Here is a 16,945-nt window from a genome sequence, read left to right as displayed (position 1 = left end):
TTTCCCTAAAGGAAGATCTTATAAAGGAGCTGGAAAAGCTCATCCAGGCTCTTTATTTAAGATTTTCTTGCTCACTTTGAAGATTTTATCGCTCACTTTGAAGGATTTATTTAGAGTGAGAAGTTAAACCAGAAAAGTCGCCCTAAAAGATGTGCTGGTGCTGGTGTTATAAACTAACATCTGTTTCTCCCGTGGTTTCAGGTCAGGACTCTCACACAGTCGAGTCAGAGTAAAGACGAACTCGAACTCCAAACCCTGCTGTCTGACACAAACATTCAGGTATAAACACACACACACACACACACACACACACACACACACACACACACATTCAGGTATACACACACATACAGGTATAAACACACATACACACACATTCAGGTATAAACACACACACACATTCAGGTATATACACACACATTCAGGTATACACACACATTCAGGTATACACACACATTCAGGTATAAACACACATACACACACATTCAGGTATACACACACATTCAGGTATAAACACACACACACATTCAGGTATACACACACATTCAGGTATAAACACACACACACATTCAGGTATACACCCACATTCAGGTATACACACACATTCAGGTATACACACACACATTCAGGTATACACACACATTCAGGTATAAACACACACACACATTCAGGTATACACACACATTCAGGTATAAACACACACACACATTCAGGTATACACACACATTCAGGTATACACACACATTCAGGTATACACACACATTCAGGTATAAACACACATACACACACATTCAGGTATACACACACATTCAGGTATAAACACACACACACATTCAGGTATACACACACATTCAGGTATACACCCACATTCAGGTATACACACACATTCAGGTATAAACACACATACACACACATTCAGGTATACACACACACATTCAGGTGTACACACACACATTCAGGTGTACACACACACATTCAGGTATACACACACATTCAGGTATACACACACATTCAGGTATACACACACATACACACACATTCAGGTATACACACACATTCAGGTATACACACACATTCAGGTATACGCACACATTCAGGTATAAACACACATACACACACATTCAGGTATACACACACATTCAGGTATACACACACATTCAGGTATACACACACATTCAGGTATAAACACACATACACACACATTCAGGTATACACACACATTCAGGTATACACACACATTCAGGTATACGCACACATTCAGGTATAAACACACATACACACACATTCAGGTATACACACACATTCAGGTATAAACACACACACACATTAAAGTATACACACACACACACACACACACATTCAGGTATACACACACACACACACACATACACACATTCAGGTATACACACACACACACACACACACACACACACACACACACATTCAGGTATACACACACACACACACACACACACACACACATTCAGGTATACACACACACACATACACACATTCAGGTATACACACACACACACACACACACATTCAGGTATATACACACACACACACACACACACACATTCAGGTGTGTGACACATTAAAACAGCAGACAAAGAGGCTCTAAACGTCTCGGATAGAAAACCCACATCGTACCATAACTGTCAGCATTAAGTTGAGTCTGAGCCTCAGTCTGAGTCTTGAGTCCTGAGTCTTGAATCTTGAGTCCGAGTTGTTTTGCAGTCGCTGCTTCTGGCCCACGACGCCATCGCAGAGCGAGAGATGCAGCCGGAGACGCTGCCCGCCGAAGGAGAGACTCTGACCCAGTGGGGAGGAGAGACCGTCAAGATAGTTCGTATCGAGAAGGCTCGGGACGTCCCACTGGTGGGTCAGACACACATTACACCACATTTAGTCTAACCTGGACGTCCCACTGGTGGGTCAGACACACATTACACCACATTTAGTTTAACCTGGACGTCCCACTGGTGGGTCAGACACACATTACACCACATTTAGTCTAACCTGGACGTCCCACTGGTGGGTCAGACTCACATTACACCACATTTAGTCTAACCTGGACGTCCCACTGGTGGGTCAGACACACATTACACCACATTTAGTCTAACCTGGACGTCCCACTGGTGGGTCAAACACACATTACACCACATTTAGTCTAACCTGGACGTCCCACTGGTGGGTCAGACACACATTACACCACATTTAGTCTAACCTGGACGTCCCACTGGTGGGTCAGACACACATTACACCACATTTAGTCTAACCTGGACGTCCCACTGGTGGGTCAAACACACATTACACCACATTTAGTCTAACCTGGACGTCCCACTGGTGGGTCAGACACACATTACACCACATTTAGTCTAACCTGGATGTCCCACTGGTGGGTCAGACTCACATTACACCACATTTAGTCTAACCTGGACGTCCCACTGGTGGGTCAAACACACATTACACCACATTTAGTCTAACCTGGACGTCCCACTGGTGGGTCAGACACACATTACACCACATTTAGTCTAACCTGGACGTCCCACTGGTGGGTCAGACACACATTACACCACATTTAGTCTAACCTGGACGTCCCACTGGTGGGTCAAACACACATTACACCACATTTAGTTTAACCTGGACGTCCCACTGGTGGGTCAGACACACATTACACCACATTTACTCTAACCTGGACGTCCCACTGGTGGGTCAGACACACATTACACCACATTTAGTCTAACCTGGACGTCCCACTGGTGGGTCAGACACACATTACACCACATTTAGTCTAACCTGGACGTCCCACTGGTGGGTCAGACTCACATTACACCACATTTAGTTTAACCTGGACGTCCCACTGGTGGGTCAGACACACATTACACCACATTTACTCTAACCTGGACGTCCCACTGGTGGGTCAGACACACATTACACCACATTTAGTCTAACCTGGACGTCCCACTGGTGGGTCAGACACACATTACACCACATTTAGTCTAACCTGGACGTCCCACTGGTGGGTCAGACTCACATTACACCACATTTAGTCTAACCTGGACGTCCCACTGGTGGGTCAGACTCACATTACACCACATTTAGTCTAACCTGGATGTCCCACTGGTGGGTCAGACTCACATTACACCACATTTAGTCTAACCTGGATGTCCCACTGGTGGGTCAGACTCACATTACACCACATTTAGTCTAACCTGGACGTCCCACTGGTGGGTCAAACACACATTACACCACATTTAGTCTAACCTGGACGTCCCACTGGTGGGTCAGACTCACATTACACCACATTTAGTCTAACCTGGACGTCCCACTGGTGGGTCAGACACACATTACACCACATTTAGTTTAACCTGGACGTCCCACTGGTGGGTCAAACACACATTACACCACATTTAGTCTAACCTGGACGTCCCACTGGTGGGTCAGACTCACATTACACCACATTTAGTCTAACCTGGACGTCCCACTGGTGGGTCAGACTCACATTACACCACATTTAGTCTAACCTGGACGTCCCACTGGTGGGTCAGACTCACATTACACCACATTTAGTCTAACCTGGATGTCCCACTGGTGGGTCAGACTCACATTACACCACATTTAGTCTAACCTGGACGTCCCACTGGTGGGTCAAACACACATTACACCACATTTAGTCTAACCTGGACGTCCCACTGGTGGGTCAGACTCACATTACACCACATTTAGTCTAACCTGGACGTCCCACTGGTGGGTCAGACACACATTACACCACATTTAGTTTAACCTGGACGTCCCACTGGTGGGTCAAACACACATTACACCACATTTAGTCTAACCTGGACGTCCCACTGGTGGGTCAGACTCACATTACACCACATTTAGTCTAACCTGGACGTCCCACTGGTGGGTCAAACACACATTACACCACATTTAGTCTAACCTGGACGTCCCACTGGTGGGTCAGACACACATTACACCACATTTAGTCTAACCTGGACGTCCCACTGGTGGGTCAGACTCACATTACACCACATTTAGTCTAACCTGGACGTCCCACTGGTGGGTCAGACTCACATTACACCACATTTAGTCTAACCTGGACGTCCCACTGGTGGGTCAGACTCACATTACACCACATTTAGTGTAACCTGGACGTCCCACTGGTGGGTCAGACACACATTACACCACATTTAGTTTAACCTGGACGTCCCACTGGTGGGTCAGACTCACATTACACCACATTTAGTTTAACCTGGACGTCCCACTGGTGGGTCAGACTCACATTACACCACATTTAGTTTAACCTGGACGTCCCACTGGTGGGTCAAGGATATAATGGATGTCTATGGGAGCCGTCTCTGTAATCTGCCATTGCAGAAAAACTAAAAAGCTGTAAAAACTGATGTTGTAGCTCATCAATGACATATCCCAGACCTAATAATCCCCCATAGAATATTTCACTTTGCATTGCATACATTGAAAATACAGCAGTTATTGTGTGTTTTTTAACAGAAATTGGTGTTTACCTCATATACACTAGTATTTAAAGGCTTAATTTTTTTTAAAATAGTATATTTTCGGGATCAATGTTGTTGCTGATCATTGACATATCCAAGACCATAATTATCCCTACTCAATAATTCCACTTTGCATTCCATATTTTGAAAATACTGGCACCTAAAGGCTTAAAATTTGGGCTAAAATGTTCAAATTGGCATCTAAAGGGTTAATATTTGTCTTTTATGGCACCAGAACACGAGTCACATGTTGGTTATTTCCTTTGTCTTCTTATTTCTTTCCTTCTTTTTGGTCTTTTCTTGGAGAAAACCGCTCAGAATGACACTTGTTGCAGCTTTGTCCTCTGACTGCTCGGTCCTCCACCCTGAGGATGATGAATGAACTAAACTCCATCATGTCGCTGTATATCTCTCTGATCTGCAGGGAGCGACGGTTCGCAACGAAATGGAAAGCGTGGTGATCAGTCGCATCGTTCGCGGCGGGGCGGCCGAACGCAGCGGGCTTCTCTCAGAAGGAGACGAAATATTGGAGATCAACGGCATCGAGATCAGAGGGAAGGACGTCAACCAAGTCTTTGACATCTTAGTGAGTTTATTCAGCGTTTCGCACAGTTCTCTGAGGAGCAGCGTTCGGATGTGGAGAATAAAGTCACAGTGAAACTGTGCTGCTACATTCTGTGGGTGTTTGTTTGTGACAGGCGGACATGCACGGCCTCCTGACCTTCATGCTAATACCCAGCGCTCAGAGCAAACCTCCTCCCGTCAAAGAGTCCGTGGTAAGTGCCGCCGCCGCCGCCTGAGCACGTCAGGGAAACATCCGGGCCTGATTCTGCCTTCTGTTTGTCGTCTCCAGGTCCACGTGAAGGCACACTTTGACTACGACCCTTCTGATGACCCGTACGTGCCGTGCAGGGAGCTGGGCTTATCTTTCCAGAAAGGAGATATTCTCCACATTATCAGCCAGGCAGACCCCAACTGGTGGCAGGCGTACAGGGACGGAGACGAGGATAACCAGCCGCTGGCTGGACTCGTCCCAGGTACCGTTTTTTTTTTGTTGCTCCAAGTCTTTTTATTGATGTTTATGCATTGATATTGTACAGAGTACGTAAATCCAGATGGTTACAAACATTACAGATATAAACATCACCCCCCCTCGCTCCAACAGAGCCCCATCCCTGCAACAATAGCCCCGTACCATCGTCCATTTACAAAAAAACAGAAAACCATATTGTAATTAAATAAAAAAAAAAAAAAAAAAAAAAAGTATATAAATTAATTAAATAATAATTAAAGAAAAATAAATAAATAAATAATTAAACAAAAAATAATCCTTATAAATTCCAGATCATTCCAGTTCAGGATCCATCACATACAACACCACCAAAATCAGACATCTAATTTTTTTATACGACTCAAAAATGGTTCACATATAGAATAAAATTTTTGAATACACCCTTTTGTGGAATAACGAATCTTCTCTAATACCAAATGGTGCAGAAGGTCGTTGATCCACATTTTAAAGGTTGGGGGAAGTGTCTCCTTCCACTTAAACAGCATCAGTCGCCTGGCTATGAGAGTTGCAAAGGCTATCGTGCTCTTCGTCTTGTGATTTAGTTGAGCGTCATAAGGAGTTGTTCCAAATATGGCTGTAATGGCAGAAGGCTCTACAGGTATTCGCAAAACATCTGAAAACGTTTTAAATACCGACTGCCAGAAGTTGTCTAATTTCGAACAAGACCAAAACATGTGTGAGAGGGTGGCTGGCGATGTACAACTTTGAACTGGATAACTATACCAGGTACCGTTTTTAATGTTAACTTCTTCCACTGTTAAATCATGTGTTGAGCTCTGCAGTTCAGAGTGAAGCAACACTCAGTGGGGTCACATGGCACTGAAAGGATCGGATTATTGGCTAAATTACAACATACGGTTCAGTTGGATCGAGAAACTAACTATAATATGGAAACAGCATGAACTTTTCTGCTATGTTTCACCTGCACTTAAAAACGCAGCTGTGGCTAAAAGCTGCTTATCGGTCGACTTCATCGTTGTTAAGAATAGCCACCAGGTGCATGATGGGAAATAATCTGAGAAAAATCAAGCTGCGGTCCTTTACTCTGTGACTTAAACTCAGAGAGATTTTGTTTCAATGTGAGGGCGTGTCAGGCGAAGTCCAAGAGGCAGCTCTGACCACATAGACTGTGTTCGAAACCGCATACTTCTCCTACTACTCCTACTAACTTTTTGAGTTAGTATGCGAGTTTGAGTAAGCAAGAAGTTCCCGGATGCATACTAGATTCTCCTAAATGTTGGGTATGCATCATGAGGTTACTACTCATACTCAAACTACCCAAGATGCAACGTAACGTGACGTCGCCGATCGTCATTTCCTGTCAAAACGGCAGTTTCAAGCTAGCTACAACGAGGGTAGGTTCACTTCCTGTTTTCAAAACAAAAGCACCAATTGTATGGTAATGGCTTTCCCTATGATAAAAGGCAACGGGTATTTTATTTTGTGAAAATAACCGGAAGTGCGTTGCTCACTGCGGCTAGCTTTAGTAGCGCCGAATTCGTGGGAACAAAATTGTAAACAGCCGGTATTTTGTCAGGTTTTCAACACGTTGGGGATCTAAACGACTACTTTCTCACCTGAAAATGTTTCAAATGTTGCTAAAGTTTACAGAGTTTAGAGCTTAAGAGAAATCAGCTTCAGGCCGGCTGATTTCGGCTCGGGCAGGAACGAAATGCATTGTGGGTAAACGCTCTGCATACTGTCTGATCGATGAGTATGCAGTATGCAGTATGGAAGTATGCGGTTTCGAACACAGCCATATTCTCGTTTGTTTCTACTCCACAGGGAAGAGTTTCCAGCAGCAGAGAGAAGCCATGAAACAAACCATAGAAGAAGACAAGGAGCCTGAGAAGTCGGGTCAGTCACAAACAGACTTTACAGCTGTTAAATAACCCTGTTATGGTGTTAGTTCTGTTCATGTCTGTACAGTAAAGGGGTTCATAGTAACCCGGTGTCACCTGTAACTTTACATTTCTGCTGATTCAGAGAAGGAAATGTAGGTGATAAGTTGTGTTTGTTTTACAGGGAAGCTGTGGTGTGCAAAGAAGAACAAGAGGAAGAGAAAGAAGCTCCTGTACAACGCCCACAAGAATGATGGTATGACTGTTGGGTTTCCATCACAGGTTTCCAAGGTTTCACTTTCTAGAAACTTTGTTATTGGAGGTGGAAAAGAAAAGAATACAATCAAATATAGTCCTAAACTAATGAGAATAGGAACATTTACATGAACAAACAGACCGACTGCAGGAAGAAGCTGAAGAATTCAGTTTATAATTGAATCCGCTTCTGTTTTAGTTCACATAAATGTTCCTTTCTGCTGATATAGCTCAGTGACAGTCGTTAGCTAACTCTGCTGCAACGTTAGCCTCAGATAGAGTTTATCCACTGGGATGTGAATGGGCGGGGCTTAGCAGAGGAGGCGGGGTCAACTTAAGGAGTGACGTACTTTAGGAATGAAAATCAGAACGGCTCGTTAGATGAGGAACTTTCAAACAAAGGGGAACTAAAAAATGCTCCAGAGAACAGAAGAAAGTCCTGATTTAATAAATGTTATTTTTGGTCTTTAAACTCGTTTCTTTGACCTTTCACTGAACGCCATCGTTCTGTTTGTGTTGAAGGGTTAAAGTTAGCATGCTAACCCTACACCCCCCCCCCCCCCCCCCCCAGCTCCGGCTTTTTGAAGGCAAACACAGTAAAAAGCCAAAGTTTAGCCGGTAAGCAGCTTGTAATAATTTACCCGACAAAGATCTTTGACCTTTGGAGTCGGCTGAGTTTTAATTCTTCCTCCCCAGAGCTGCGTGTGTGTGTTAAAATCAAACCAACACCTTTTATTCACTTCATCTACACTTTAACAGGGTTGATAACTTTGTTTCTTTATGTTTATGACAATGTTATGTTGTATAAATAAAGGTTAAAAAATGTTCTGATTCAAGATCTTTTGGGAACTTTATTTAATATATTCATCAATAATATCTAACTGTTTAAAATCGAACTTTAAAATCAATAATATCTAACTGTTTAAAATGAATAATATCTAACTGTTTAAAATGAATAATATTAACTGTTTAAAATTAATAATATCTAACTGTTTAAAATGAATAATATTAACTGTTTAAAATGAATAATATCTAACTGTTTAAAATGAATAATATTAACTGTTTAAAATGAATAATATTAACTGTTTAAAATGAATAATATCTAACTGTTTAAAATGAATAATATTAACTGTTTAAAATAAATAATATTATCTGTTTAAAATGAATAATATTAACTGTTTAAAATGAATAATATCTAACTGTTTAAAATGAATAATATTAACTGTTTAAAATGAATAATATTAACTGTTTAAAATAAATAATATTAACTGTTTAAAATGAATAATATTAACTGTTTAAAATAAATAATATCTAACTGTTTAAAATAAATAATATTAACCGTTTAAAATCAATAAAATCAAACTTTATTTTTAAACTTTGAATGAATTCTTTATGATCATTATTATTGTTTCAGCGAGCTTTAACGCGTTTTGTCTCCTCTCCGTCGCTCCAGATCTCGACAACGATGAAATTCTCACCTATGAGGAGATGGCTCTGTATCACCAACCGGCCAATAGGAAGCGGCCGATCGCACTGATTGGTCCAACCGGCTGCGGGCAGGCGGAGCTGCGACAGCGACTCCTCAACAGCCAACCGGAGCGCTTCGCCGGCGCCGTTCCTCGTAAGGATGCGCCTGATCTCGCGCGTTTGACAGATCGACTTCGGTTTCTGATTTTCTTTTGATCCGTAGACACGACCCGGAGTCGGCGAGAAGGCGAGCTGAGTGGGCGGGACTACCACTTCGTTTCCCGTCAGACCTTCGAGGCGGAGCTGGCAGCTGGTAAGACTCTTTAAAACGTCGGCGTCCTCCTCGGGTCGCGACCCAAAGAGGTAAATCTGAAGAAGAGGAGAGCTCAAACATGCTGACGGAGCGTCTGAAAGCTCTCATTTCCAGAGGTATTCAGCCCGGGTTCGGACACCTGATCCCCGCCTTCCTGTCCGGAAGCCAAGCTTCGTCTCGTCTCCTCTCAGATGTCAGAGGAGTTTCAGTCTGGGCCTGAGACGCCTGAAGCCTCCTGTGTTGTTTCGCTGTTTGCTGGGAACACTAAAGCCTTTACAAATAGTTTTATATCTCTTTAATGTTTCCACTGAGCTCCACAAACAGTTTGATGGAGGCTCGACTATATTTATCCTGATCTGCTGTGGGAGCAAAAACATCCGACAATCTTTTTGTTTGTTGAGTAAACTCAGACGTTTGCTCATCTAAATAATTAAATAATTAAATAATTAAAGCCCTGTTGTGCCTCAGCCTTTAAAACCTTTAAAAAACTTAAGTCAAGTTTCAATTTATCAACTAAATTCCCCAAAACAGATTGTAGACTGATGGCAGGAATGTGAATTTAATCCACTTTAAGGTGCCGTACTCAGAGTTTTACAAGTTAATAAACGTTTAGTTTCTTTAGCGTCACCTTAAAACAAATTAAAGTCCAGTTTTTACCTCTTTAAACGATAATACTATGGAAACATCATCCTATCACCTCATTATTATGAGCTTAATGCCACTGTTGTTTTTACCAGGTTATTACCTAATTATTACTTTGGTAATTACATGGTTATTACCTCACTGTCACATCTTTATTTCAAAGATATGATCCAGTTCTTTGTAATAAAATCAGAATCCAATCAAATAAAGTTAATTAGATTACAAATTAGTCCAATTCATACAGATCAATTTAAAAAAAAAAAAAGTAGCAAAGCTAATGAAACCAACAGATTGGATCCAAACTTCTCTCTGATCCAATCCCCAAAGAGGGGACAACAAACACCGTAACACCAGGCCAGGGATGCATCATGGGAGCTCCCCCAGCAGTCTGGGTCTATAGCAGCTTAACTGTGGGATGTTTCAGGGTCACCTGAGCCATCCCTAACTATAAGCTTTATCAGAAAGGAAAGTTTTAAGCCTGATCTTAAAGATAAAGAGGGGCCCGATAACTGAAGGCTCTGCCTCCTAAACTGGCAGCTGGTTCCACAGAGAGGGGCCTGATAACTGAAGGCTCTGCCTCCCAAACTGGCAGCTGGTTCCACAGAGAGGGGCCTGATAACTGAAGGCTCTGCCTCCCAAACTGGCAGCTGGTTCCACAGAGAGGGGCCTGATAACTGAAGGCTCTGCCACCCAAACTGGCAGCTGGTTCCACAGAGAGGGGCCTGATAACTGAAGGCTCTGCCTCCCAAACTGGCAGATGGTTCCACAGAGAGGGGCCTGATAACTGAAGGCTCTGCCTCCCAAACTGACAGCTGGTTCCAAAGAGAGGGCCCTGATAACTGAAGGCTCTGCCTCCCAAACTGGCAGCTGGTTCCACAGAGAGGGGCCTGATAACTGAAGGCTCTGCCTCCCAAACTGGCAGCTGGTTCCACAGAGAGGGGCCTGATAACTGAAGGCTCTGCCTCCCAAACTGGCAGCTGGTTCCACAGAGAGGGGCCTGATAACTGAAGGCTCTGCCTCCCAAACTGGCAGCGGGTTCCAAAGAGAGGGCCCTGATAACTGAAGCCAAACTGGCAGCTGGTTCCACAGAGAGGGGCCTGATAACTGAAGGCTCTGCCTCCCAAACTGGCAGCGGGTTCCAAAGAGAGGGCCCTGATAACTGAAGCCAAACTGGCAGCTGGTCCCACAGAGAGGGGCCTGATAACTGAAGGCTCTGCCTCCCAAACTGGCAGCTGGTTCCACAGAGAGGGGCCTGATAACTGAAGGCTCTGCCTTGTCTTCTGCTTTGTCCGTCTCAGGGAAGCTGATCGAGTCCGGTGAGTTTGAGAAGAACCTCTACGGGACCAGCACCGACTCCGTGAGGCAGGTCATCAACACTGGAAAAATCTGCGTGCTCTGTCTGCACACGCAGGTGGGTGGCGCCCGTAAAGCCGGCGCCCGTAAAGCCGGCGCCCGTAAAAGCCGGCGCCCGTAAAGCCGGCGCCCGTAAAGCCGACGCCGACCCCGAACGGCAGGACGGCTTCACGAACCTTTCGTGTGTTTGTTTGTGCGTTCAGGCGCTGAAGGTGCTGAGGAGCTCCGACCTGAAGCCCTACATCATCTTCATCGCGCCGCCATCGCAGGAAAGACTTCGAGCTTTGCTGGCTAAAGACAACAAGAACCCCAAGGTTCCCGCCGGGCCTCGTTCGCACTCTCACAGCTGGACTCCAGCTGGTTCACACCTCTGACGTGTTCGTGTTTGTGTTGCAGCCGGAGGAGTTGCGGGACATCATCGAGAAAGCCCGGGAGATGGAGCAGAGCTGCGGCCACCTGTTCGACGCCGTGGTCATCAACACGGATCAGGACAAAGCGTACGGCGAGCTGCTACGACTCATCAACAAACTGGACACTGAACCGCAGTGGGTGCCCTCCTCCTGGCTGCGCTGAGCACACGCCGCTGCACGTCTGGCAAACTGGACCGCCAACACGCGCTTTTACACGGCGAGCGGCGTCACGACACATCAGGGCTGATGTTGGGAAGTTTTCTGAGGAGTCCTCACATCATCGGAGAGTTTTAGGCAAACAGTAAACGTGTAACTTTACGTTAAAATGTCACATGACGTAAAATGTTTTTGTTTTGTTAAAGCACAACTCAAATATGATGAGATAAAAGCTTAAATCTTACAGAACAATTAAAATATCACAACATAAACCTTTTTCTTTTAGGAAATTACATCCATTAGGCCAAAAAAAAAAGATTAAATTTGTAATTTCGACAGCTAAAATCATAAGAAATTGACTTTTTTTTGCATCCATAATATTTCCAAAAAGCTTTAAATCTTCCCATTTTACCTGTAAAACTGTCCTCAGGTGTGTGGAGAAGCTCTGAAGTTACAAGCATCATTTCCAGAAGGAAATAAAAGTGCATCTGATCTTCTTCTGTGGGAATATTTCCTGAAACTTTACTGTTTCCACTTTATTTCAGGCTCAGAACAGCTCATCTTTGGGCCGACCTGAAATTACATCTATTAGGCAAAAAAAAGAGACTAAATTTGTAATTTCGACGGATGAAATCATAAAAAATCTTCTCATTTTACCTGTAAAACTGTCCTCGGGTGTGTTATTTCAGGCTTTTTACGGCTCATCTTTGGGCCGACCTGAGCTTTTATCTTTAAAACGCGTCACATTTCGTCACTAAATTAACTTTTCCACCTACAAACTGTCCCGATGATGTTAGACTCTGTTTCCTCAGAATCTCGGACGTTTGGTAACGTCAGCCCTGATGTCAGTTGAACTGTGGACACAATAAACGAATGTTTTTACCGTCTCGTTTCCACAGAAGTCCGAACGCTGAGCTGGGAACGACCTCCCGGATGAGCGTTGGACGGTGGAAACCAATCAGGATTGGCTCCCTGCTCCTTTATTGATGAATAACGATGTATTCCGAATTTAAACGATATGACGTTAGAATCAACTTCAGGGGGCGTTCCGGTTGATTCCTCCGACAGGGAAAAGCTCAGCCGCCATCGTCTCTGACCTCTTTGCAACCGACTTTAACCGGTTCTGGTTCCACGTCAGAACCGGTTTGTTCTCACCTCTTCACTGTAATTAATATCTCTGTTTCTCACCGCACGATTTTTCCTGATAACGATAAAATATTTTGCTTCTTAGGTTTTTGTTTGTTTGTTTTGGGGGGTTTAATTTCACTTTAAAAAGTTTTTTTTTTTTCAAAACAACACTATTTGCATTTGTTTATGTTTTCACTTGATCAGCTGAGATCAGATCAGATATTATCACGTTTGTATCATCGACACGACGTCCATGTTTCACTCCTGTCGCGATTATCGTCGGTCCGTTACGAAGTTTGTCTCATTTCCAGCAGCTTTAGTCCGAGTTTGAACGCTTTCAAACAACCGTCGGTGTTTATAAATGTTCTCTCACGATGGAAAAAGATGCTCCAACGTTCGTCTTTGTAACGATTTATAGAAAACTGCTTAAAATGAGGAAACTTCCTCAACTCCGCGACCTTTTTTTACTCTCATTTGAGCCTTTTTTCGCCTTCACAGAAGAAGTTTTACCTCATAACCTCAGAAAAGAAGTCCTGAAGACGTTTTTTTTCCTTCGAATTTCTTCGTGCCTTCTGAGTCTGAAAACACTTTCAAACGGCTGTCGGTGTTTATAAATCAGAAAATGGGCAGGATTTATAAATGTGGCTTAAACCTGACGAACGCAGCTAACGAACGCAGCTAACGAACGCAGCTAACGAACGCAGCTAACGAACGCAGCTAGCGAACGCAGCTAGCGAACGCAGCTAGCGAACGGTTCCTAAACACTAACGAGTGATATTGAAACCATAAAATTTCGAGGAAAATGAGACAAACTTCACGTTAAAGCTCAGTTTCTCTCACATAGAAACAGATGCTTCAACGTTCGTCTTCGTCACCGATTTATAGAAAACTGCTAAATCTGAGGAAACTTCCTCAACTCTGCGACCTTTTTTTACTCTCGTTTGAGCCGTTTTTCGCCTTCACAGAAGAAGTTTTACCTCATAACCTCAGAAAAGAAGTCCTGAAGATTTTTTTTCTTCGAATTTCTTCGTGCCTTCTGAGTGTGAAAACACTTTCAAACAGCTGTCGGTGTTTATAAATCAGAAAATGAGCAGGATTTATAAACGTGGCTTAAAGCTGACGAACGCAGCTAACGAACGCAGCTAACGAACGCAGCTAACGAACGCAGCTAGCGAACGCAGCTAGCGAACGCAGCTAGCGAACGCAGCTAGCGAACGTAGCTAGCGAACGCAGCTAGCGAACGGTTCGTAAACACTAACGAGTGATATTAAAACCTTACAATTTCGAGGAAAATGAGACAAACTTCACGTTAAAGCTCAGTTTCTCGCACATAGAAACAGATACTCCAACGTTCGTCTTCTTCACCGTCGCATAGAAAACTGCTAAATCTGAGGAAACCTCCTCAACTTTTCGACCTTTTTTTTTTTTTTTTTTTTACACTAGTTTGAGCTGTTTTTCGCCTTCACAGAAGAAGAGTTTTTGAGCTATTTTTCGCCTTCGCCTTCACAGAAGAAGAGTTTTGAGCTATTTTTCGCCTTCTTCGCCTTCACAGAAGAAGAGTTTTACCTCATAACCTCAGAAAAGAAGTCCCGAAGACGTTCTTTTTTTTCTCCGGGTTTCTTCGTGTCTTGTTCCTCTAAGTTTTCAGACCGTGTTGCTTTTAGGCTCTTTTGATGGAAACTGGCCCGTTTTTTTCTGTCCCGACGACTGGTTGTAAACGCCGGCGCGTTGATTTGATCCGATTGGTCGCTCTGCTGAAATCTGGACCGGCAAGAGAGCGGGAACCAGTTTTTAACTGTCGAACCAGAACTGGAACCCGCCTCTAAAAAAGAGTAACGGCGCTGAAACGTGGACCTGGATTTACAGACATGTTTCTACTTTTTTTTTACTTTTGGTTTTATTCTGCGATCAAATCGAACATTTTGATTTTATTTTTAATCATGACACAAAGAATTCGTGTAAACATTCGTGGTTTTTTTTTTAATTGGAACAGACCCGCGCCACCACAGTGCTTTAGCTGCTGGACCCGGCCCGGCTCGGCCCGGCCCGGCCCGGCACAGAACCAGAACACTAAAACTAAGGACGCAGCACTCGACGTCCTCCTTTCTGAGTCTGATCACACTCGCAGGCTGAGAAAAGTTTGAGTTTTGTCGTTGTCGTGTTTCTGATCAGCACTCATTGATTATTTAGTGTGTGTGTGTGTGTGTGTGTGTGTGTGTGTGTGTGTGTGTGTGTGTGTGTGCGTGTGCGCGCCTGTCTTTGAAAAGACGGTGAAGTATTACTCTGACCTGAAGTAGACCCGACACCATCACTGTCACTACTGTGTAGAGCCTTATTATATTTGTAATATTGAACATAGAAGTTCTTAAAGCACCAATAGGATTGCAGGTTTCACTGCTCCCGCCTCCCAGCCTCCCCGCTATTGGTCCAGGAGGACGGGGGAGGCGGGGCTAAGTGGGATTAACTGTATTGAATGTAAAGCTAATCGATATCGCTTCAGACGCCACTTCTTCCTGAGACAAAATGCTTTTTGTTTTGATATTCACGATGAATAAATAAATAGATGATTGATAGAAAACGACCGCCTGCTTGTTTTTTGTTGGGTCACATGACCTCGCTCCTCTAAAAAGCCCAGAAATAAAACTAAAGGATTATTCAGGCCGTGTCCTTAGATAAATTCCTGGAAAAGTGTGTTTTTAACTTTGCATTTCCTTAAATTGTGGACAAAAATGCTCTGAACTTTGATCCATAAACATCAAACTGTTGAAAAGCTGTTAGAACACTTTACTTCGGACGCCTTTCAGGACATGTTTCAGTCTAATTTACATAAAAATGAAACGTTCCTGAATTTTCTGCCACATTTTGGGGGGTTTTCTGCAGAGATTTACAACCTTAAACCAGAAAAAGAAGAAAAGATGAGCGATTCTTACATTTTCTCTGACTCTTATTTAACTTCAGACTGTATGAACCAAAGATGATTGATGTTTAGTCTCAGGTTCATTAGTTTCAAACACCTGTTTTTACCTTAAAGCAGAAACGAGCACTCCTTAAAAAGTATTTGCTAAAAATGAAGCTTTAGTTCTTGTTTTTACACCACAAACAGCGATCATAAATAAGCTGAAACCAAGAGGTTCAGGAAGTCTATGAACAGATTCCAGGGACAAAAACGTGATTTAGACGAGAAATTAATGGTTTCTCGTTTAAATTTGGACGAGAAATTAATTTTTATATATATATATATATATATATATAAAAAAATCTGCATTACTATTTCAGCAGCCTCCATGACAGGCAGGGATGCTCAGAGGAGCTCCAGTTTGTCCATAAATGTGTTTAAAACAACATTCCTCAGAGAAAGACTGGAAGGGATCTGCATATTTCTCTCTCTGCAGAGCAGAATATCATGAAAGCTTTCAGGGAATCTGGAGGAGTTTCAGGGAGCGAGCCTGAGCTGGACCCCCGTGACCTCTGACCCCTCAGACGGCGCTGCATCAGGAACCCTCATTCATCAGCAGCTGATAGAAGCACACGGACGAGGGATTACTGTGGGAAACCTTTGTCCAGCTAGCCTAGAAATCTAGACGCCCCCTAGGGACCAAAAATGGAATTTGCTCCCGGGCTCGTCTAGTCAGTTGTGGTCATTTGGCGAGGCGTCCACTTCTCTGGGCTCGGAGGCGTCTGGGATGGAGCGTCACACGGTGGAAACGGGCGCTGTGGTCAGAGCCGTCAGTGTTCCAGATCTTTGTTGGAAGAAATGGACGCCGTGTGCTCCGGATCAGACGAAC

The 16,945-nt window shown here is 43.6% G+C and overlaps 1 protein-coding gene across 1 annotated transcript in view; it reads left to right on the top strand.

The window, feature by feature from the left end:
• The window catches only part of pals1a (protein associated with LIN7 1, MAGUK p55 family member a), a 39,895-nt gene extending 24,157 nt beyond the window's left edge, over nt 1-15,738 (top strand). The window contains exons 6-17 of the mRNA XM_075447539.1: nt 202-279; nt 1,741-1,881; nt 4,948-5,109; nt 5,222-5,299; nt 5,377-5,560; nt 7,381-7,452; nt 7,621-7,692; nt 9,145-9,312; nt 9,382-9,471; nt 11,412-11,524; nt 11,670-11,780; nt 11,863-15,738. Coding sequence (XP_075303654.1) covers nt 202-279; nt 1,741-1,881; nt 4,948-5,109; nt 5,222-5,299; nt 5,377-5,560; nt 7,381-7,452; nt 7,621-7,692; nt 9,145-9,312; nt 9,382-9,471; nt 11,412-11,524; nt 11,670-11,780; nt 11,863-12,039 — 1,446 coding nt within the window. The 3' untranslated portion in view covers nt 12,040-15,738. The remainder of the gene's footprint in view (nt 1-201; nt 280-1,740; nt 1,882-4,947; nt 5,110-5,221; nt 5,300-5,376; nt 5,561-7,380; nt 7,453-7,620; nt 7,693-9,144; nt 9,313-9,381; nt 9,472-11,411; nt 11,525-11,669; nt 11,781-11,862) is intronic.
• Nucleotides 15,739-16,945: the final 1,207 nt, after the last annotated feature.

Source organism: Odontesthes bonariensis, chromosome 17, assembly GCF_027942865.1.
Source record: "Odontesthes bonariensis isolate fOdoBon6 chromosome 17, fOdoBon6.hap1, whole genome shotgun sequence".
Taxonomy (NCBI): Eukaryota; Metazoa; Chordata; class Actinopteri; order Atheriniformes; family Atherinopsidae; genus Odontesthes; species Odontesthes bonariensis.
This window is presented reverse-complemented; position numbering and strand designations above follow the sequence as displayed.